Below are 23,684 nucleotides of genomic sequence, written 5' to 3'. Positions count from 1 at the left end.
GACTCTCAGAAGTGGTCCAGCAGCCCACCCCTGTGTCTCTATGATGCTCGAATATCAAGGGAAGAAGAGAACGCGGAGGATGGGGGGGAGCCGAGAAGGAAGGGGAGGGGCCTCCTCTGCCCTGGGTGCCCGGGCCACTCTCCAAAGTCACCTCAGGGTTGAGCTGGACCACTTCCTTCTACTCATCACCGTACGCACTGTTTCCAGGTTTGTAAACCACACTCACCACTCTAGGCAAACCTTCTTAGTTTGGGGCCCCCCGCCCCTGCTGAAGTAAAGCCTGTGACAGGGGCCTGAGAGGAGTCCCAGGAAGCAGGGGGTGGGGAGGGGAGGCCAGTGGCGTGTGCAGAGCTGAGCTGGTGCTGGCGTGAGCGTCGGGTGGACCCCAGAGCGCACCCCACAGTATGCTCCCCAGGACGGGACGCTTGCTCTCTGGCTCTCATACCCGCGGTCGAGGGGTGCTCTCGTGAGTGCTGACTCTCATGCTCTCCTGTAGGCTGGGAATAAGTGGACTTGCGAAGGGCATTGATGGAACAGCTTGCTGGGTGCCTGATGTGGGTGCTGTCAGTGGGCCGGAGTCGTGGGGTGCTGAGGGCGCTGAGCCTCTGCCCTGGTTCTGTGCACTGAGATCCCAGACTTATTTCAAGGCACTGTGCAGACCCAGCTCCTGGATGGGTGTTCGACCATGGGGTTGCGGGGCTGGTCATTCCTAGACATGGCTTCCGGCAAGAGACCAACAGATACTCAAAGCCAGTTACGTCCTTTACCTTGTAGGTCATTTGATCGAGTAACAGATCTTGATATCCGTTCTTTATTCATCCAAATATATATTGAGGTCTCGCCGTGTGCCAATGGCTTGCCTGGCCCTGACGGTGAAAACGTAAACACGAGAATGGCTTCTGCTTTTGATGAACTCAGTCTAGCAATAGAAACTGCTCTTTGAATAAAACAGGATTTTAGGTCAAAGGAGTCTGGGAGAGTCGCGTGCCACACCTGTTCTTTTTGGGGACAGACCATATTAAAAAGTCTTGAAGTCCTTCAATTAATAAACCATTTAAATATTGTTTAACTCAACTTTTTAAAAATACTTTTGACCATCACCTACCCAGCCTGCCTCATCCTACTTCCCTGGGTTTTATTGAGATATAATTGACACAATGTTGTGTTAGTTTAAGGTGTCCAGTATGTTGATTTTACGTGTGTGTGTGTGTGTATAGTGAAATGATTACCATAGTAAGTTTGGTTAATATCCATCATGTCACATAGTTATAAATTTTTTCTTATGAGAACTTTCAAGACCTAGTCTCTTAGCAATTTCAAATATCCAGTGTGGTGTCGTTAACTACTTTTGACCATGCTGTACATTACACCCCCAGGAATTGTGTATCTTGTAACTGGGTGTTCATATCTTTTGACCACCTGCAGCCATTTCCGTCACCCCGTCACCCCACCCCGGCCTCTGGCACCCACCCGTCTGCTCTCTGTTTCTGTGAGTTCAGTTTTTTCAGCTTCTACATATACGTTGAGATTGTACAGTGTTCGTCTTCCTCTGCCTGACTTATTTCACTTAGCATAGCGCCCTCAGAGTCCATCCATGTTGTTGCTAATGGCAGTATTTCTTTTCTTTTTTTACGGTTGAGTAGTGTGTGTGTGTGTGTGTGTGTGTGAGAGAGAGAGAGAGAGAGAGAGAGAGAGAGAGAGAGAGAGAGAGAGAGAGAGAGAGAGAGAGAGAGAGAGAGAGAGAAAGAAAGAGATCTTTATCCATCTGTCAATGGACACTCGGGTTGTTTTTATATCTTGCCTGTTGTGAATAGTGCTGCAGTAAACATGGGGGTGCAGCCTTCTCCTCATGATAGCGATTCCGTTTTCTTTGGATGAATAGAAGTGCCCATAAGTGGGGTTGCTGGAGCAAGTGGTAGTTCGGCTGTCCTTTTTTGAGGAACCTCCATGCCGTTCTCCATAGCGGCCGCACCGGTCACTCCTCTCTTAGACAGCGCGGGGGTGGGCGGGGAGTGCCCACGTTCTGGGTGTTGCTCGAGCCCACTCCGGTCAGCGCTGGGAGCAAGTTCCAAGTCGCAGGAGCACACCGTCCCCGTCCATCACGGGCCGTCTCGGCGTCTCGCCGCTGCAGGCCCCCGTGTCTGGAGGGAGGGCAGCGTGGACTCTCATTCACGTCTGCGCAGCAGTGACTGGCTACCCTTTCAGACTTATTTAAAAGAGCTTTAAGGGTGGGTGTCTAAGAGAATGATACCCGACCCAAAGGAAGGACTCTCTAACGGATGGCACCTGTTTAGGGAACATAATTTGAGATGGGGTGGGGACGGGTCCCAGCGTCGCCTCTAACAATCGTCTGCCTAGGAAGGTTCCTGCGTAACATACGTAACTCTGGGGCGATAGCCCCCTTCCAAGGTGCTGGGAAGCCATGTCTTGCTGATAGTGGATGCACGTGAGAGGACAGTCTGGAGTGAGGCGTGGTCGGGGCCCAGGCGCGAGCGTCCGTGTGCCCAGTCCGCCGGTCCCCTCCCCACCTCCCGTTCATCGCTGTCCCGTGTGTATCGTGTGTATCGAGCTCTCGTTCTTCCAGCCTCCGGCTTACCGTGTGTGAAATAGACGTACATAGATATGTCGACAGCATGGCGGAAACGTTGGTCGCTAATGTGATTTCTGATTTCTTGTGATCTTGACCCCGTAGAATAAGGAGTCTTTGGCCAGCAACCGATAATCGTAACTTGAGCACTTACTGTGTGCAGGGCCCATACTTAGTACTTGATGCGAGTTCCCAGGCTTTCGCCTTGGTTCTTAAAGGATCTGACACAGAGAAAGGATGAGAACCATCTTTCCTTGTTTCTTGTTTCTGCATCTCCCTTTGCCACTGAAGACTCTGGAAGTGGAGGGGGAAGGGAGGAGGAACATGCTGGCGTTAGACGGAAGGAAAGCTGGACGAGGCGTTCAGAAGGGGAGAAGGCCGGGAAGACGTGAGGGGGAGAGAGGAGGAGAGAGAACGGGCAGCGAGTGGGGTGCCTGCGTCTGCCCCCCGCATCCAGTCCCGGCCTCGCGTCTCCTCGCTGCCCCTGCGGCCGGCCTGCCCTCCAGCTTCCAGTCAGGGCTGGCTCCCGGGAGTGACTGGCCGGAGAGGAGGTGAGACGAGTGAGAGGCGGGGTGTTTACATCCTGCCACCTCGCCGTCGGTTGGCTGTGACTCTCTGCCGGAGGCTGCAGCCCCTCGGCACGGCCGCCATCTCCCGGCTCCGGTCGCGGCTCCCGCCTCTGCTCCCTGGGCCGCTCTCTGGGTTCTGCCACCTCCTCCTGTCTCCAGCCCCCGGGTCCCTGCGCTGCCTTCTGCGGGTCTCTGCACCCTGTGCTCGGCTCTGTAAATCGTCCCCTTTTGAAACTCTCAGTTACCTGTTTGGGGATCCTGATTGTCTGGGACCCTGACATGCAGATGGGAGAGTCACCAGCTCAGGAGGCAGAGTGTGGCCGAAGTTGTTCCCCGCCCCCCACCGCCCAACCTAGGCTTCTTGATGGGGAAGCCCACTGGGCCGGATCGCAGGGAAGACAGGTTTGGTCTTCGTCCCAGGTAAGGCCTCGGGCTTCACCACTGCCTTGCAGGGGGCCCGTCTGCACTGTTTGCAGCAGGAGAGCCTGTTTGTATTGGGAAGCCCACATTCTGGGCACACGAATTTGGTGCCCAGATGGTGCCTGTATTTACAAAAGCCCAGCACACTGACAGGACCTGCAGACACATGGATAAACATTTTGCCTTTCTTCTTAGGCAATATTTGAGTCTTTCAAATTTAATTGCTGTCAAGGCAGGATGCTTGCATCCCCGAGGCAAAGCAAATAGTGAGGCCTCCAGTGGGGCCGCGGCTGTGGCAGCGGCTCCAGCCGGGCTCCCTGGCTGCCCCCGGAGGGTCCTGTCTGTCAGCTCCTTGCTCTTGCTGAGTGTCAAGTGGCCGGGTGGGCTGGGGACGGGGGAAGCCGAGGGGGCTGGCCGCAGCCTGCCTGGAACCCGTGGTCGTTTGTTGAGTTTGTTTTGAGGCTAAGAGAACCTGATTTAGCGAAGAAATCAGGTACTTTTCTCAGAAATTAGTGGTGATGGGCACCCATCTGGCGGTTACCCGTGGGATCTTATTGGGGTCTCCGGAGCTGGGTCCAGGATTGCTCAGTGTGCACGACACCTTCGTGCTTATTGGACTGAGGAAGCCCCTCAGGCGGGGGTGGGCCCCTCCTCCCCACCAGGGCGCAGGATTTCAGAGCCCAGGTGTCCCTAGGCGGTGGCCTTGTGCAGGGAGCAACTGCTCAACAGTACATGTCCAAGGTCGTTGCCGGTGGTGTTCTGATTGAACTCCTCTATCCTTTTCGTCGTTCTCTCTCTCTCTTGTTTTTGGTTGCCCTGTTCACCCTTTGGATTCCACTCACAAGGTGCAGCGAGAGGCCATTCCGTGCCCATGTCCTCCATCTCGCTGTGATTGACAAGCCTTCCCTTACATTGTCCAGACGGGGAGGAAGCGTTCGCCGCAGAGTCGCAGAGTTCTGTGGCAGTCACCCCATTTTATCCATTCCGTTCCAATTCGCCGCGGTCATTTCAGTCCCTTGCATGCAGTAGAAGAGGCAGTCCCTCGCCTGCCACGGTTTCACGAGGACGCCTCGTGTTATTTACTCCTTTCTTCAGAGCTCGTGCGATTGGTGCTCACCCTGCACCAGGAACCAGGGAGAGCAAGACGAATGGACCAGACGAGTCCCCCTGCCCTTGAGAGACTCACGATCCGGTGGGGGAGCGAGGCGCATGAATAGATAAGTCAGGGCCTGCGGGTGAGCTTGGCGCGCAGGACCGGAGCGAGCGCCGAGGAGGGGGAGGGGCCCCCGGAGGGGGAGGGGCCCCAGCGAGGGCGGCTCCGTGCGGACAGTTCTGGGTTCTGACCCCGTTGCTGCTACCTCCTTGGGCGAGTCACGTAATGTCCTTGAGCCTCCATTTTCTTATCTGTAAAATGGGGGTGACGATCCCAGTAACACCTACGGAATCGGGTTGTGTACAGGATTAGGCAAGACACTATCCGGAGCAGAGTTCCCGCTGGCGGCGCGAGCACGGGACGCGAGTGGGTTACGGGGTGTTGGACGCCGCCTCCCGCAGCCTTCGGGGAGGCCGGCAGAGCGGGGTAGCATGTCTGTTGGTCCCAGGTGCCTCTTTTCTGTGTGCGGCACGAGTCAGGCTGGGAACCACTGTCTGCGAAGCACTCAGCAAAGCTCTCCTACTTCCTGCGTCTCCAGGGACCGAGTCTCGTAGAGCTGGGTCGCTGTCACTATGGAAGGAATGGGGACAGAGAGGAGAGGCCGGGGTCCAGGGAGGTTTCTGAGGTCGAACTGACAGAATGTGTGGATGTGAGGGGGGAGGGGCCCCCCTAAAGCGGGGGAGGCATCGGGAGTGACTGGGGTTTACGGTGCTGTAGGCTGCACGGGAGGCCGTGCTGTTAATGGGGATTGGAGCGGTGGGTTGGAGGGCCGAGAGGCCGTTTGCAGGACCGCTTTCGGCAGAAGTGTAGCAAGTTCAGGAGGAAGGGAGACAGGGTGGGGATGTGGTCGGGGGATGCTGGGGCCTGTGAGGGACTTCAGGGTGTTTTCGTAGGCCAAGGGGACAGAGGCGGAGGAGTTGAAAATTAAAGACTAAAGGGAAGGAGTGCATAACACTCTCCCCAAACTTTGCTTCTTCGGACAGCATCTGTCCCACTGGAGGAGTGTCTGCCAATAGCGGGCAGTTGGGCAATTGTCCAGATGTGATTTACAATAAGCCATTGATTTCATGAGGGGCACTGTCTAAAATATTGCACTCCGCCAATTGCCAGGTTCCCTGCTGACATTGAGCCAGGGGTCAAACAATTCAATCAGGTGCCACACTTATAAATTGAAAATCAGTGGGGTGCAAAATGGATTACCATCAAAAACCATTCAGGTGCAAAAGCAAATTTTAAAACCCCTAACCTTTAAAAATCATTCCTTTCCTGATTCTTCACAATGCCCTGAAATTGAGTTTCAATATCCCTTAGATAAGCAAGCGTCAGGAGAAAAGGCTGCAGGGACCACGCGAGACCAGGGAGGAACGCCCAGTCATGCCTTCCTGCTGGAATTCGCCAGCAGGCTGGATTTGTGAATTAATACCTTGGCAGTTCTGTTAGATTCTCGAAGGCAGCGGTTCTCAAATTTAAGTGAGCAACGGAATCGCCTGGAAGGCTTATTAAAATTGAGATCGCAGGCTTGACCTCCTTGTTTCTGATTTGCTGTGGCTGGGGTTAGGCTTGGGAACTTGCAACTCTAGCAAGTTCCCAGGATGCTGATGCTGTGGGCCCAGAAGCACACTTGGAGAACCTTTGCTCTAAGATCTAGGGATATTTTGATAATTTGGCTAACAAAGAGCACACATTGATAATAACTTATCAGTAAAGGTCCCATTGGGCCAGGTCTTGAGTATGTGAAGGGGATTCAATTTTGTCCCAGAAACCGGAGAAGAGACCGGTTCAAGGAGGTACAGACTGATCTGAGTACTTTGTCCTCAGAGGTGAGATTGGGGGATGGGACAGAGAAAAGGGAACAGCCTCCCCCCCCACCAGCTTGGCATTCCGCAGACAGCATGTGCTACAAGCATAAATGACATCATTAAGGCCCCAGCCTGCTCTCTCTCTTGGTCTGTGTGTACAAAACACTGCTAATGTCTTTCGATGCCAAACTTCCTCCCTTGACTTAAACGCTGATTTCCTTGAACACACATGGGTACTACCTTCTCAGCAAGCCATCAGCCTGAACTGTGGCTCTCCCCACCTCGGAATGATGCCGGAGATGTGTTTTTCTGTCTGAATCTCTGGTGTTTCATTTTAGTTTCACTCTCCTGCTCTTTTGGAGTCAAAGTTACTGCCTCGCATAAACTATAGGTGTCACTAGGCTCAATATGAAACCAGTCCCTTTCCCCAGGACAGAAAAATGGATCCCAGAAACTGCCTCAGTCGTGGTTGCTTCCTCACTGACGCTTGCTTTCCTGCCTCCCTTTGCCAGGAGAGATCGAGCGATGCACATACATCAAATACCACTACTCCTCGGCCAGCATCCCCAGGAACCTCACTTTCAACATCACGAAGACCATCCGCCAGGATGAGTGGCACGCCCTGCGTAAGTACCCCTGACTTCCTTCCTTCGGCCGTGACCTTCGGGAAGCGTGGGGTTCAGGTGCCCATCAACAGCCCGGGCCAGGTAGATGGCTGCTCTTCTCTCTGAGGCCTGCGGACAGTCTGGGGACAGGGCGGCGGTTCCTGAAAGCGTCAATGTCCGTGGGTCACAATTGCCTCTGTTGGTTTTGATTCTGTGATAGATTTGAGGAATTGGCTTCTGAAATTAAAAACAACAAACAAACAAACAGCTAGCAGTTAGGCGATGATCAGTGATCTCACTTCACTATCCTGGTAGGTTCAGATTCCACCTACCTGACCGAAGCGACTCCTGGGACTTCCCTGCAGCGTGTCTCCAGGTTGCTTGGAGCGGTACCGTGGAAACCTGCTCATCCCTCGTGTCGTGCTCGGTGCAGGGCGAGATGGCCCGTGGTGGCAGGCTCACTGGAACGGGTGTTTGCGTCTGGGTGGGGTCACTCGGTGGTGGGGTCTGGTTCTCAAATTACAAGTTTCCGGCTCCCCCAGAGTAACAGATACTGGGACCCCGGTTTGCACCCAGTTGCCCAGGAAGATCGGAATTCCTCCCGCCTCTGTGGGTTGGGGAATTTCTCGGTCAGGGATCCTCAGAGGCTCAAGCGGTGACAGAGGGCAGCTCACTGCGCACACAGAAGCAGGCCGGCCGTGTCCGCGCCCCTCCTCCCCGGAGACACGCGCCCGTCTGTGTCGGCGGGGCCCTCTTTCGTCGCTGGCACGGCTCTTCGTGTGAACACAGTCTTACTCTCAGCGAGCGCCACGCTATCACTGTTGGCTTCGTCATTTCTTTCCTATTCCGGCATTTTCCACACGTCTCAAGGTAAAGATGCAGTTCACATTGATACGGGAAAGAGGGTCTTTTATTGTTTCTTGATAAAAAGGTCGATGAACCTTGAAGAAGCCTGAGAACACCTTTCTTCTCTGTGTTGTCACCTGGTTATCTTATGCATGCCTGGCACGGACCAGGTATGTTCCACTTTTTGGTTTGGCTTTAGTCCAACAACCACATGGCGGGAGTCAGGGGTGGTGAGAGAGACGAGTAAACCTACACAGAAAAGAGCAGTCACTCATGGGTTTCCAGAAAAAGATTGTGGATGGCTGTGGCTCATGCCATTGGCCTGAAACGACAGAGCAGGTGTCAGCAGGTGGGAAGGCATCACCTAAATGGTGGGCCCTGCTAGCTGGATCATTACTAGGGACACTAAGCCGAACATGGGGACGGGTTGCTCATGTTCAATGAGCATTTCTACATTCTAGCCACTAAGTGAAGCACACCACATGCTTATTTAATTCTAGTGTGAAGCTTGCCGTGAAGGGCCTCACAATCAAAGTTCTTAACTTCCCTTTTGGAGGTAGACCTGTAAGCAGCCGCCTCTGTAAACACCTGAGCCTGAGTGCTCATTTCTCACATGGCGTTGGTCTAGTCTAGACAGTTACGGAAGCCGAAAAAGGATGTTCAAGTACACGATAAGCTTTGTTCGATAACCACTTAAATATAACTTAAGTTGTGGGGGTCATAATGGAATCTAAGAAAGAAGAAGTTCCCGACGTGGCAGCTTCGATTCAAATTCACTCAGTTCATCCGAAGTTACCGCGTTTCTCTGTGTACCAGGCACGCAGTGGATGGCGAGGCCACAAGGAGCTCTTTCCAGGAGCTCACATCTGGAGGTGGAGGAGGATGGCGGGGAGAGAGATGCATTCGCAAGCAAATAATTACCAGGCAATGCGATAATTACGATCTAGTAAAATTGCTTCAAGCAATTAAGAGAGTTTGCGAAAGTTTTTCAGCAAGAAGGAGAATTATTTTAGTGTCAGTTGCACAGATGCATCTCGAGGGGAACCTGGTAGAACTCTTTTGGCCGTTGACACAGTCGCCGTCTGGGATCCAAATAGATTACTCATCGCACATCACTGAAAATATGTTACATGGTGTCGGCCAAGTTGGGAAGAGGGGCTCATGCTAGGGTCTGCGGACTTGTCTTGAGGCCCGTGTCTCCCGGGTCCTCATTCCTAAACTGCAGTGCTGTTGGGTTTTGCAAAAACTGGTGTGGCACTCGTGCTGTGAATTGGGGTGCAAGACCTATTTTTAACTCATCAAAGCCATCTCAGCGACTGACATTTGCACAGGTTTGGGGCACCCTGTGTTGGTGAAGTGGAGGCTGCCCTTCGGTGCGAGATTCATATGTCTCTTTCACCGAGTGGCCTAGTGGGCTGTTAAGCAGGCGGAGAACATTTGCCATTCCTGACATCGATGATACTATTTTTAGCCAGGGTGCAGGTGAGCATCTGTCTCACCTGAAGTTGGTGCTAAGTGTAATTGGCAATGCTGGTAAATGGGGAAGCATGGTGAATGGCAATTTTAATTTTCAGAGTTCAGATATTGATGGCACTAAGTGGGAAGTGGACACATAAGCCCCCTTTGGAATAACGTGGAAACTATCAAAGATTGGCAAACTCCTATGATTAAGCTTTGGAAATTTAATAAAAAAAAAATAAGACTGATTTCTTTACTTGAGAATCCTGTAAATGAGATCGACTAAATTCATTTGATACTTGATTGGTTATCATTTAGTAATTTGACTATAATACTTATATTCTATAATTTTTCTCGATACATAAGTCTTGCCAAAGGAAAAAAAATTGATTTTTTTTTTTTTTTAAAGCAACTTCAGACAACTATTTTGGACTTTGGTTATACTTAGGTTATACATTATTCATCATGAATTTGCATGTGGCTATCAATCAGTGATGTGGGAAAAATTTCAAATAGGGAAAGCATAATTTAGAAATCATGCTGTGGTGCTGCAACAGTTAACCCCACCAATGGGAGGCTTAACGAGTTGGCTGTGAGCTCATTCACCTCATAGGTGAACAGCAGGTAAAAGGATAAAATGATCCATAGGCCACGAGGCTTACAAATCCAGGTGTAAGCAGATAATAACCACCTTGGGAAGTAAAGGCCAGAGAATCGAGCGTGTGTGTGCGTGCATGTGTGTGCGAGCCTGTGTGTGTGTGCATGCATGTGTGTATGTGCGCCCGTGTGCGTGCGTGCGCGCGCGCCTGGGTGTGTGTGTGGGGGGGAGGCTCTGACTGAGGTTGGATTGCCGAGCTGTCTGGGTGCCTGGGGGATGAGGTCCTGGCTTGGCTTGGACGGTGCAGGCTGGTGAGGGGTTGCGTGTGGCTGCTTCTCCTTCCTGCGCTGGCCGGAGCTCCATGCGAGAAGGCAGAGCTCCTCCCGGCGATGGGACCCGTGCCGCAGGTCCACGTGGGCCTGGCAGTCTGCTCGGGGCACCCCCCCCCCCGCCTCCTTAACTGCCTGCAGCCCCTCCCCGGACCCCAGGGACCTGAGCCTCTGTGGGCTCTGGGTGGCTGCTCTCCTGACCCCGATGCTCCTGCTGCCTCCAGGGCTGAGGCAGGACAGGCGAGTGTCCCTGGGCCAGTGAGGACGAGAGGGTGGCTGCAAGAGGTGAGCTTGGCTGATGCCGCTCTCCGGGCGGGTCGTCTGGCTTAGTGGTCCGAGTGCGGCGGGCGTCAGGGGAAGCAGGCTGGCTTTGCAGTGGCGTCTGGCGCGGCGCTGTCGCTGCCTCTCGCTGGACTCCCACAGGCTTTCCTGCGCGAGGTCGCGGGGCTCGTTTGGGGGATGTGTGTGCCGCGCAACCTGCAGAGTCCCCGCGGCCATCCCGAGTGGCCTGCCTGTGCCCTTTCAGCTCAGCCAGGCGCAGGACACTGCCCAGCGGCACTGCAGGGGAAGGGGAGCCTGAGGGCCTGGACGGGGGCAGGGCAGCCAGCACTCCGAGAAAGCAGGGCCCGGGCAGATGTCGTCACTGGGAGGGAGCTGGCACGGAGTGGCGCTGGGCCTGGGGCTGCACCAGGGGACCCCGGGGGGCTGGCAGGGGCCCCCACTGATCCGCGTGGCAGGGGCCCTGGGCCGCCGCCGCAGTTTCTGTGCTAGCGAGCTTTCACAGTCCCGGGGCGACCCCCACGGAGGCCAGCCTTGCAGGCAAGAGGCAGCTCCCAGCAGACCGAGACGCTGTGTGTGTGAGCTCAGGCTTCCCCACCCCGCTTGGCGTTTTCAAGATGGAGGGTCCTGCTCACGGTCCATTGCAACCTGGCAGAGGAAGTTGGGGAGCTGGGGAGTTGGGGGCTCTACTTCCCTCCAAGCAGATCTTCTCCGTTACCTTTCAAGAGGCTGAGAGCCTGGAAAGCTAGATTTTCTTAAAGCCTCCTTAGTCCAGCTAATTAGATTGGATGGTCACCCCCACATACTGCCCTCCTCGGGCCCCAGGCTGCACCTTGCCCCTCCCCACTGCCTTGGCCTCTGCCCTTGGACTTGCGTTGGCCCTTCGCCCAATGGCACTTCCCTTTTCTTTTCTCGAAGGTCTGCCCTGGGAGCTCCTGGCCCAGCTGGTCATCTGCCCTTTGGGTGTTCCTCCCATGCAGACTTCCGGCCCCCCAGCCCAGGGGTTGTCTTGGTCCCCGGTCCCTTCTTCCTCAGCCATTCCTGGTTATGACAAGACGACTGTGGTAGACCGAAGGGCTTGGGATGAAAAGAACAGCGTAATTATACCACCACCACCACCGCTTTGTGCGGATCAGCTGTGGTGCTCCCGGGAGCCCAGTCTGAGCTGTTCTGGCTCCTTTGCAGGCCAGGTAACCAAGCCAGGGAGCAGGGGGCCGCCTGCAGGTCCCGTCTTGGCCTTGGAGGAATCTGAGACCGAGGACTCAGAATCCAAGTCTGGGTGTAGCGGGCAGACTCCCTCCAGATATATTTTTTTTTCTTTCTGTTTTTGGCTGATGTTATGTAAAACAGCCTAATGAGGTAAACATTCTAGACGTTAGCAGCTTAGGTGCCCTGCGGAGTCAGCCATTTCCCTTCCCCTGAATCCACATCTGAGCCCAGCCAGTGCGAGACTCTTACTGTGTGCAATCTGTTGTGAGCTGCCTCTTGTCTGCAAGGCTGGCCTCCGTGGGGGTCACCGCGAGTAGGAACCCATCCCTGGAATTGTGAAAGCTCGCTAGCACAGAAACTCAACCAACAGAGCATCGCCGTATGTCACTTGGTATTCTAAAGTCTTTGCTTTTTGCAAACTATTCCACATCTTTCCGCCCTGACCCAGCCCTTGGAGGGGACGTTGTAAACATTTCAGGAGACCCACAGCCTGCACTGGCTGCCCCTTGCCTGTACTCCCCAGGGCCCAGGGGTCTTTCTGCAATGAGCCAGGCAGAGAACACACGCCCCTTAACGCAGTGGTGTACCTGGACCTCCCTTTGCAACAGTAACTCGTGCCAGGACACTCCTTGATTCTGTCAAAACTTACCTGTGCTCCGTCCATCCTCTTAGGCGTCTGCTGGACAACAGCTTTACTAATTTGGTGAGGGTTTTGGTTTGTTTTCTTCTCTTCTATTTTCCTTTCCTTTCTTTTTTTTTCTTTTCTTTTTTTCTTTTCTTTTGTCTTCTTTCCTTCCTTCCTTCCTTCCTTACTTCCTTCCTTCCTTCCTTCTCTTGTGGTGGAAGGAAACTCAAGGTTTATTGTAGAAAATTGTATATTGTGATTCACAGATTATATGACATAACCTTCTCATTCTCAAAGCATTAAAAACAGTCTAATGCCTCTAAATTCACACCTCTAAGTTGCTTCGTGAAACGTTTGATTCGGTTCCTTTCCTCATAAAAGCAACAGGCGGTGGCTGCTCCCATGAAAGCGGGCTGCATCAGCAGAGTGCAGGGGAAGCCCACCTTCTCTCGCCTTTCGTTAAGAGATTATGTAAGAGGCCTAAGATGTCAAGACACTTGCCGTTCAAAGTCAACGAGCTCCTTTGAGCTACCGTGTTAGTGTCTTCTTGGATTACTTTTCCTGAGAGCATTTTTCAGTATTCAGAGGACCTAACCCAAGAGAATGGCAGTGAGGCGACTGAAGGTCACGTGGAGATACTTTACAACATAACCCACCTGCGGCTGTCCATCCCACCTCCTTAGGTGGCTGGCCCGGCACGGGGTCAGTGATGGAGACGGAGGGCACGGAAAGGAGAGTGTGTTTCCAAGGTGGCCAGAGGAGCAGGGAGGGGAGGAGGCCGGGAGCTGGGGTGGGGCGGAGCGGAGCACAGCCTTCTCCGCTGAGGACATCCGCGTACGGAAACAAATGTGAGGGCCGCGGTGGGGGTGTAATTGCCACAATTCATCTGAACGTGCAGGTCCGATTTTGCTCTGGGAATTAGTTGGGAGTGTGGCCTAGAGGCATTCGCTCAGCTTCTGTGGAACGGGAAGTGTTTTCTTCCGGCCGAGCACACTGATAGGGACACCACGGGGGAGAGCTGGGCATGACCCCACTGGCATCCTCAGCCATTTGTTAATTTACTCATCCAATATTCACGGGGTGCCGCCTTCTACCAGGAGCCCCGTGTCAGGTGCCGGAGGGGATGTTCAAAGATGTTCTGCTTTACAAATTGGGCGATGTGTTTCCAGGTGCCAACCAGGCCCGGGATCAAACCGCTCCTTGCTTCCTGTTTATCGACTACCCAGCGAGTGCAGGCTCACGCTGCCGACGCACTGTCAACATGGGCCCAGCCTCAGCCCTGCAGTCAGCATGGGGCCATTGCAGGGAAAATAAAAGCGAAACGGAGGATGAAACTACCCTGTCGCAGAGGCACGGCCTGCTTCGTTTTTTTTTACAGCAAGGAAAAGGCGAGGATGGTTAGGGTCTGCCTCTGCTTGTTCGGCTAGGGGGGAGCTGTCCCATCCCTAGGTGCTGAATGTAGCAAGTGGTTGATTGGTCTTTGCAACAGCTAAAGCGATGGGAGCTGTCCGGCCAGGCCGGCCACCGCAGTGAGGGGCTGGCGCGGGCCCGGGAGCTGAGTTTTCCAGCGCAGGGGCAGCTCAGCAGTGGGGAATGTGGGGTGCATGAAACACGGGTGTCTGGGCAGCAGCCACTCGTCACCAAGACAGAGGGCCAGCAGGCAGGCGTACAGAGTGCCACTGCGGGGCTTGGGCATGCCACGGTTCGTTAGGGAGGAGGCTAGGCCGAAGGAGCGTGGGCTCCAGTTCTATGAGGAATCTGAGGCATCAGGGAGTTAGAATAAGGAACGGAGAGCAGCAGCGATGAGGGAACCGGGGTACACAGCCCAGACCGACTCATCAGAGTCTCCAGAGGTGGGCCCAGGAATCTGTGTGATTCTCACGCACTAAGCACTTGATCTGGAGGATGCTGGTGGGGGCCGGAGTGGTCAGGGAGGGCTCAGAGGGGCAGAGAGCCTGGGCGGGCTTTCGACGGGAGTCGGCAGATAGAATATGTTGCGTTTAGCACAATCTCTCGCACAGAAGAGGAACTTAAAAGTGATTCGTGTGCCGTTTTTCTTTCTCCTTGGCTATCGCGGTAATTTACTTTCCTTCCACGTTTCTTTTTGTTAGCTGGGCAAAACACGCAGGAGAGGCAAGGTGTGTTTCTTTTCACTCGCATCGCGTGTATTATCCGCGACCATCCTCCTAAGTCCTCCTGTTATCTAGCCTCAGACCTATCTCTTGTATCTCCAGTGCCCTCCCACACTCCGAAACAGGCTGCGAGCTCCAGAAGCCGGGGGCACCAGACCGAGTTCCAGCTCCGTCACCCTCTAGGTCACGATCCCGAGCACTCTGCCCCTTGTGAACGCAGTCCGCTCATCCCTAAACTGGTGGCAGATAACACCCGTCTTGAGCGTTATTTTAAATTTTCGTTAAATAAAACGGTTCGTGTGAAAACCAGTCACCCTGTGAAGTCTGATGCCACGCAGTCTTAGGCGCTCTCACTATTGGAAGACAGAGCCGTGTCAGGCACTGAGGTCACTATGGCCCCTGGGGAAAAGGCTCTGAAGTGACGTTTCATGGACTGGGGGGCTTTTCTGTTCGACTCTACGTGGCCAGGGCAGGTGAGTTTGCCTTGTGCTGGGTTCATTGTGGGTTTGCTGTCTGCACAGGTGTGTGTGTGTGTGATGGGAGCTTGCGTCAGCTGTTTATGGTGTGGGAGCAGAAAGTGACTGAGAGTATCATTCGCTGGATACAGCCACGTGGCGTGTTGTGGAAGGCGTTCTGGGCAGAAAATCATCAGTGTTTGGGGTCCTCAGAGGGATGGCAGCCACAGAAGCAGCCCTCTAAGTTGTCAGTTGTGTCCAATGAGAATGCAGTTTAGATGATAACACGAGTCTCTGAAAGAAGGTTTACCCTCTAAGTGTCTAAAAAGGAACATTTTCGGAGCTTTACGGATAAATACGCTGAGTTCGTTTGCGTTGACATTGTTGGGGGGGGGGGTGATGCCTCTGTCCTGATTGTCGTGCCCAGCGCAGCCTCCCGGGAAGGCTGCCGGTCCCCAGGGTGCCGCGGCCCGGTCCTCTGCCGTCCCCGGAATGAGAACACGGACCCCACAGAGGACGCCGTAACAGTGCCGGGGCCTGGGGAAGGGGGCGCGCCAAGGGGAGGATGGCGATGCTGTCGGGGTCACCTGGGAGGTGGTGGGGCGACGCCCCCGTTCTGGGGGACGCCGCACCCCTTCCTGTTCCTTCAGTGCCTGAGACGGGCCCGTGGGTGGTGTGGGCTGTGGTCATGGATCCCGCCATGCTGTGTTGCTCAGGACCGAGAACTGCAGGGAGGTGGGTTGGCCGTGAAGCGTGTGGCCTGTCAGCTGGGCGAGGGGTGCAGCTCTGCTTGGCCTGCGGGCCCTTGGGAGCCAGGGCCGGGCGCGAGCATTGTTGGACCTGTTCCATAGCCAGGACCTGGGGGAAAAGATGGAACTGAAGTCCTGACGAGAGACGGGCTCTAGGGAAGCAGGGAGGGTCTGCAAGGTCAGGTCCACGGGGCGGCTGGAAGGCAGGAACCAGACGCACACTGGTCAGGGTCGCCGGGAGAGACCACGGAGCATTGCTGAGGCCACAGGCGCTGCCATCACTCAGGTCATGACGACTGGCCGTGTCGGCTGCTAAGAGGAGCCTCCTCTTGCTTTGTTCCGGACTGAGAAGAAAGGCTTGCGCGAGTCGATAAGGTTTCGGGACGTTTTATTGGCTACGGTCCTAGCGATGGAGTTTCCAGGATGAGCACGTGGGGCACATGGGAAGGGGCCTCTCGAGGTGATTCTGGGAGCTGACCTTCCGCCCTCCTTAGCCTTCAGGGCTGATGTCCTCTGCCATCTGCTCTCTCCCTCGTCTTTCCCCGATGGCTGGCTCCAGCTTGAGCACGGAGGGCACAGCACGCCAAGGCTTGCAGAGCGCCGGGTCGCGGCTCCGTGGCCCTCAGCCCTGCTCACGCGGAGCTGGACCTCGATGCGTGCGGGCGGGAGGCGGAGTCTCAGCCCGCCCCGGCGGGGCTCGTCTTGCTTCACTCTCTGCGCGCGCTCTCTCCCAGGAGCCTTCCATGGAGGGCTGGCGTGGAAGACGATGCGAGCGTTCTCAGCGTCTTTACAGTTCAGCGTTCCAGCCAGCGCCATCTACGAGAACTTCCTGCAGCGATGGAGGTGATCTCTGAGTCAGCTTTTCTCAGGACGATAGCCGCGAGCCACCTACGACTGTTGAGCACTTGAAAAACGCCTAGTGCAACCAAGGAGTTCAGTGTACGATTCAACTTAATTTAAATTTAAGTGGTCACACGTAGCCGGTGGCGGCCACGTTAGAGCCTTTCCAAGCAATCCTCAAATTTTTTGTATAGACTCTATTTCCAAATTATAAACTGTGGATTATAAACAGGAATACATTAAGAACAAAACCTGCCAGGTGACCTGTGTGCCCCTGCCGTTTTCAGGGGCGCAGGAATGCAGAATCCCTTGAGTCACCCAGACCCTCGCTTGCCGCTCTGCCCTTGCGCTCCCAGAAGCCCTAACCGCAGGCTGTTTGGGGTGTTTGGGGGCTTTTCTGCTGGCTGTACCCAGTGCGAGTGAGGAGAGGCGGCGGGGGGCGGGTCTCATCATCACCTGCACCTAACCCGGGCCGGGCCGTTGCAGGCTGGGTCCTCTGGGAAGCAAACTTGGACATGGAGTTTAGTGGAAGGGCGTTTATGAAGGACTGGCAGGCTCCAGGCCTGGGGAGAGGAAGGGACAGAGCGGGGGTTTCACAGAGGGCACGTCCAGCTCCGACGCAGGCCCAGGGCACCCCTCAGAGACTGGTCCTGCAGCGAGTCCTGAACAGGGCCGGGCTGGCCAGACCTCCCCCTCCCACACTGGTGGGCGTCACCTTGACCCGTGGCTCTGTGTGTGAGCAGCCCCTGTGCGGGCCAACCCCCGAAGGCCGACAGCCCTCCCTGGGGCAACAACAGGTCCTTCCCCGAAGGGGGTCTGGGCAGTGCCCCCCAGTGTCCACCAGGCAGGCATTGACTAAAGCCACCATTCGAGGTTGCTGGTGAGGTGACCGACGCCCAGAGATCGAGCACCTCACCCGAAGCTGCAGCCGGGGAGAGACAGAGGCGGGACTACAGTCCAAGCCTTTGTGTCTGCGAAGTGCAGCCCAGGGGCCCCGCTTACACCTCGTGAGACAATCCTGCTCGCTCTCTCCTCTCGCCTCTCTGTTTTCCCAACATTCCATGTTTTTCATTATCCCAAAGGACCGCCCACTTCATCCCCCACCCCCCACCCCCCCAGCTGCTCACCCTCCATCCACAGTAAACGGACGCCCCCCCCCCCGCCCCCCGCTCCAGGAGCAACCAGGCTAGACACCCCCATCCATCCAACAGCTCTCGTATTCAAAAGAAATGAAAGGAAGCTATTTATTTTCTGTTGCTGTTTTTCTTTTTCATTTAATTACTGGTATCACAACAGGATTTTTTTCTATTGCTTTTCATTGCAAATGTATAGTATTTCGTCCACATCAAGTTAAATAGGCTTTTGTGGAATAGCCTAGAAACCTAATCATCATTTATTAACAGACATGACATCTTTGGAAGTGGGTTCTGAATTCTAAATAACTGACTTACAAATGAGGTTTTGGAATGAACTCATTTCAGAGCTGGGGACTGCATCTTTCTACTTTCTAGACAATTTCGCCTCTGAATGGTCTTGCCGTTTCCCTTCTCTCTACATCTGTTGTTCTTTGGCCGGATTTGCCATATCAGACACTCTTGACGGGGTGAAAGCTCAGGTCCCCCCACCCCTTGCCCCCAGCCCGTAAGCCGCTGCCGGTACAGAATTAACTAATGCCCCGGGATGTTCTGTCCTGCGTCGGCTTAGCCGAAATCCAGGAACCCAACCAAGGGGCTTCGCACATCCTTGATGCTCGTTATCATTTCTTCTCGGGCCCCACCTCTCAGTTCGCAGCGGCAAAACGAGAGCCTGATTACATAACATTCCCGAGGCCCTCTGCTTCGGCACTGGGCACCATGCTGGAAATGAGCAGTCAGAGGGGTGCGTGCCCCGCGTGTGTAACGGACCTTCTGAGCCTGAGAGGCTGCCGGATGTGGGTGGGGAGGTGACGCCACAGGGACCCACATCGGCATTCGTATGCCACACCCCTCCCACCGCCTTGCTTCTGGAGCTTCTAGATGCCTCATGGTTGCCAGGGAAACTGGGAAAAGGAGCTGCACAGAAGCTTCCTCCTCCTCAAGCTCCTGGGGGCAGGGCTGGAGGAGAAGGGCAGGTTCCTTCAGGCCGTGGGGGGTGCGGACGTGGAGCCAGCACCCCCCACCGCGCCCCAGCCTGGCCGTGTCCGAGTGTCATGTTAGCGCTGTGTTCTGCCGCCCTCCCCAATTCCACGGTGCCACCAGCTCCTACCCCAGGGGACCTTTTCACTTCCTGGACGTAAAAGCCACGTGCAGTTTCAAAACTACTAGCCTGGCTCCATTTCTTCCTCACGCCGAGGGAGGGGCCGGGGTCTGGAGCGCTCGCAGTTCATCCCCACTCTGGTTAACGAGGGGCCGTCTGTGGTCATTCTTGGCACGAGCCGGCAGGACCTTCATGCCAGTGCTTACTGAGGGCCTGTGGTGTGCACAGCATCGGACCTGGGCGGTGATGGGGGGCCCGCAGGGGGTACAGTCTGCCAGAGGACATAGAGCAGTGACATCAGCTCAAGGCGGCCGGGGCCGGCGCTACAGGATGCGGGCGAACAGCATGCTTTAGCAGTGTCCAGAGGAGGAGAAAACCGTCTAAGCCCAGGAGAATGGGGCAGGAAGAGTGGGTTTGAAATGGGCCTAAAATACTTTATTTTTAAATCTCTCGCGGTCCCACCGTTCACCAGGAACTGTCCTAAGCACTATTCTTGAGGATAGAATCGCCAATTGCAACTCGCTCAGTGGCGGCTGCCTTTCTCGTGGAGCAGCCGCCACTGAGCGAGCGCTGGGCACAGCCGCGCCGCGCCCCAGCGTGCATCCTTTCCCCGCACCGCGGCCGTCCTGCGAGGAGCAAGTTATGCTCCTGTCTTAGGGACGAGGCGGCGGAAGCTCGCAGCGTTTCATTGACTCATGGCAGAACCCCATGGAGCGAGCCTTGTGGCTTTATCATGCCTTAGGAAATTCACCTGTCAGTCATGTATGGGAGGGACGGACATGGGCAGTCTGGATTCGGGGGAGCCCTCTGTGACGTTCCAGGCCCGAGGTCACAGTGGCCTGGACTGGACTCTCAGCAGTGGGCATGTCAGACCTGATAAGATGAGTAGGGGGCCCCCTGCTGAGCGGGTGCTTTGGGGGAGGGCTGAGATTCAGAGGGGTGTGGACAGGCTCTAAAGGGGCTGGTTTCTGGCTCACTCTTCAGAGGTGCCTGGTGACCGTCTTCATCTCCGAGAACATTGGCACGAACCGTGGGCGTGGGACAGGGGAGAGTGTAGGGAAGAATTACTATATTCTGCTGAGCATCCATTTTTCTTTCTGTACATGGAAATAAGGTATATTCATCGCATTCAAAAGTTAATTCAATCCAGCACCCAATAAATGTCTGAATCACATATTACTTTGGCCCTCAAGTCTCAAGTAGCGACCATTTTCATTCTGGTATTAAACAAGACCACTTCGATCGTGGTCATTAATCTATGAAAATTAATTTTCATATACGTGGTTTATTTAAATAAATTTAAATATACAAGCCTTTCAAAATCATTCTTGAGGATAGAATCGCCAATTGCAACTCAATTTGCAAATTCACTAATTACTCACAAACTGAGATTTAAGAAGATATTAGTTAGATTTTCTTCTCTCTTTTGACTTCTAAACTGGATTCTCACTTGGGGATCTTGGAGAGGGGGGGAAATCAATGAGTAGCTATTACTTACCCTCCAAAGAGGGGTTCTTCTGCTTACCCGATGGTAGCTGTGAATAATTCAGCGCGATCCTGGGCTCCTTTTTCCTTTCTTGAGGTTGAGCTTATTAAAATTGCATGGCCGAAGGTCACCGGCGAGGAAGTGGCTGGCACCCCCCACATCGGAACCCCCACTGCAGTCTCACAGCCGCCTGTGCCCTTGCTCTGGGGGCACCGAGGTGCCGCCGGCTGGGAGTGAGCAGTGGGTGAGTGAAGGAAGCGAGGGAGGAGCAGCCAGGCGGCTCCCTCTCCCGGATGGACGGACAGACGGACGGACGGACGTGTGTAGTTTCCCTCCACCCCTCAGCCGCCACCGTGGTCGTGCGTGGGAAGTGCAGCGCTGCCTCGTGCTCACTATCGATCACCTCGGTCGTCATCGTCGGCCCGATCATTAAGTATTTATAGCTTACCGTGCACAGGGTAAGTGCCGCACAGGCTGGGCACCCTTTTAGAAGCTTTCCAAAGCTAATTCATTTCCTTTAGTGAATGGTATCTCCAGAGAAAAACATCTAAACTAAAGAGTCAATTGATTATATTCAGAACTATGTTTTTCGGGGGGGGGGGGAGGGGAATTTGATTACACTACTAAGGATTTTTAAAAATAATTTTTGAAAAACGCTACAGTTCTTTCGTCACATTTTTTCATGGCTCGATGTATAAAGTTTCTCGGACCAGCTGGGATTCAACTTGGAGGCTGGAAACGGTGGGACCCAAAGGAGACTTTTAAAATCCCGTAGACTCAGGTCAAGCTTCTTTAAGAGTCATCGTGGATATTGAAACCTGATGTTAAGTTTGGTTCGTCTTGGGAGGAGGGGGGAAGTCGGAGACCGAAGTCGCTGGCTGCTGTGCGGACAGCAGACCTTTGCCCACGTCTGAACCCTGTGAGTCTCGGCTGTGATGCTCCCCCTGACCACCCCCTCCAATGCCGGTTCCTTTTCCTTCTCATTAGATTAATGTTCGCTCTTCCTCCTATTTATCGCTCTCTCTCTTTTTAAATCAGTTTATTTCGTTTCTTCTTTTTATCAAGATAAAGCATTGTTATAGAAAAATTTGATGGAAAAGTATAAAAGAACAGAAAAACATCTGAAATCCCACCACCACGGGGCTGATTATTGGTGTGGCTTATGTCCTTTTGCGTTTCTTTACATAGTGTGAATCTTACTTTACATATAGTTCTGTATCCTGGATTTTGTTTATAATTATGTCATGAGCATTTCCCCTTGTTATCAAAACTCTTCATAAACCCAATTTTAATGATGTCATAATATTCCGCATGTAGATACACATAAATTACTTAATCTCCCCTCTAAAGTTAAACGTGTATGTTGGGCTAGTTTTGGGCTGTTGTGATAATGTTGTAATGATAATCCTTGTGCATAAATCTTTGACCATGTTTTTGATAATTTGTTTTGGATAAATTCCTAGAACAAGTATTGTTGACTCAAAAGACATGTGCATTTTTTTTCTAGGTTCTTGATACAGATATGGCAAATTACTTTCCAGAAGAGTTGAGCCAGTTTAGATTCACCTGATTTTACCTACGTTAAAAATTCTTTTTTCACTCAAGTAGATAAAAGTTGAATTTGAAGAAACAGTTATTAGCCAGTTGTGTTCATCCTTTTTTAAAGTTTCCTTTGCATCTGCCTATCTTTACTTTCTAATGACCTTACTTTTTCCCATCTCAAATAAATTAATCAGTACATGCGCTCCTCGGCTGAGGCCCTTCTCTCTGTTTCCCTCCCTCTCTCCCCCTCTTTAATCCTTTGCAGCGTCTTTTCCCTCAGGGCTAAAGAGGCTGACAATTCATGCGTCAGAGGCAGGAAGCCCTGACTGGTGTTCAGAAAATGAAGCCCAGTGGCTACTTCAGAGGGTTCGGGAACATTTGGGATTTTATGGGTCTTGGAGTGGTTCATACTGTGGGGAACTCCAAGTGGAATGAGACATTGTCTCCTTCTCGTCTGTATCTCCGGCACCTAGAACAGGGCCGGTGCACAGAGAAGGCGCGGCGCTTGGTGCGTGCATGTTGAGCGAATGGACACCGCCCCTTCGAGTCGCCAGCTTCTTTGCGGATATTGGCTCTCCTGACCCGCAGCTCTGTCACCCAGCTCAAGAAAAGAACAATAGAGCTGCCAAGAAAGTTTGAAATTAATCTGCATTTTGCAGTTCGTACAAAAATGTAATTGGATTCCTTCTCCAGAGGTAATCCGTTAATGTAATCAATGCTTGTAGTTACTCAGTACGTAACCTTAAAAAATTGCTGATGCCTCGTAAACACCTGCTTAGTAAAGTAATGCTGCACCCAGCACCGGCCACTTCTCTGTTTCCCGTTTGTGGGCTCTCCCATGCAGCATCCCCATTTAGAGGTGGAGGCTGGAAGGGCCCGCTCTATGGTCACACCTGCAGGGCGGAGAGCCCGGGCTCTCGGTGGGAGGCACGGAGTGGCGCGGTTCCCACTGTCAGGCGGTTCTCCAGTGGCTGGCTGGCTGGTGCGTCCCGTGATTGATCACGTGACCTAGTCAGCATTGGCTTTTCCATACAACTTAGTTAAAATAAAAGTGTAGGTATGAATTAAGTCCTAATTAACTCATGTAAACTTAAGGGACCGACTTCCTGCTTCCTCCTCCCATAACTTCTGCTCTCCTCTCTCCTGCCGGACAGCTTTCCCTGGCTCTGTGGTGTTCATGGGTCTCCAGCGTCCCGCCTTTAACTGCAGGCTGGCCCGTGCCCGGCAGGGGCCCCGGGCCTCCTGCTCCAAGGCCCTTGGGCATCCCCCAGTCAGGGCCCGGGCCCAGGAAGCGAGGGGCTGGCGACGGAGATGTCACCGGCGGCTGAGAAGCGCCCGAGGAGAGTGTCTGAGCACAGCTGTGCGCTGCCCTTTCTAGTAACCAGGGGGAAGCAGATGATGTCAGCGCCATCAGTGGGAAATTCTGTAACTCGGAGCAGATGGAGGGAGAGTGTATCGATTTGCATGCGCTTCTCTTGATGGAGTGCTGTCAATTCTGAGACTCTCTCCGTCTTCCATCCTGCTCTTTTCAAGGGGGCGGGGCGGGCACCCCTCCTGTGCCCATTGCTGTCAGCACACTTCACACTTTTTATTGCATACGGCAGGTCTTCACTACAGCGCTTGTCTCCCCAGGGCGAGGGACACGTCCCGGTCGCCGCTTACTCCCAGCGTCTGGTGTGCTGCTGGTACACAGTAGGCACGGAAAACATTTCTTTAATTAAAAGACGTTGCAGAGCGTGCGTGGAGGTGTCAGGTGCAGGAGCAGCTC

The 23,684-nt window shown here is 53.8% G+C and overlaps 1 protein-coding gene across 2 annotated transcripts in view; it reads left to right on the top strand.

The window, feature by feature from the left end:
• Positions 1–23,684, top strand: part of TMEM178B (transmembrane protein 178B) — a 298,285-nt gene that overhangs the window by 95,299 nt on the left and 179,302 nt on the right. The window contains exons 2-3 of one of the 2 annotated variants that reach the window (XM_016133007.2): positions 7,041–7,154; positions 13,647–17,749. In XM_016133007.2, coding sequence (XP_015988493.2) covers positions 7,041–7,154; positions 13,647–13,879 — 347 coding nt within the window. In that variant the 3' untranslated portion in view covers positions 13,880–17,749. Of the gene's footprint in view, positions 1–7,040; positions 7,155–13,646; positions 17,750–23,684 lie in introns of those variants that run through there. The other variant, XM_036230821.1, reaches the window with a different exon arrangement.

This window comes from Rousettus aegyptiacus, unplaced genomic scaffold (genome assembly GCF_014176215.1).
Source record: "Rousettus aegyptiacus isolate mRouAeg1 unplaced genomic scaffold, mRouAeg1.p scaffold_m13_p_13, whole genome shotgun sequence".
Classification (NCBI taxonomy): Eukaryota; Metazoa; Chordata; class Mammalia; order Chiroptera; family Pteropodidae; genus Rousettus; species Rousettus aegyptiacus.
The sequence above is the reverse complement of the archived record's forward strand: the minus strand, read 5'-3'. Positions and strand labels throughout refer to the sequence as shown.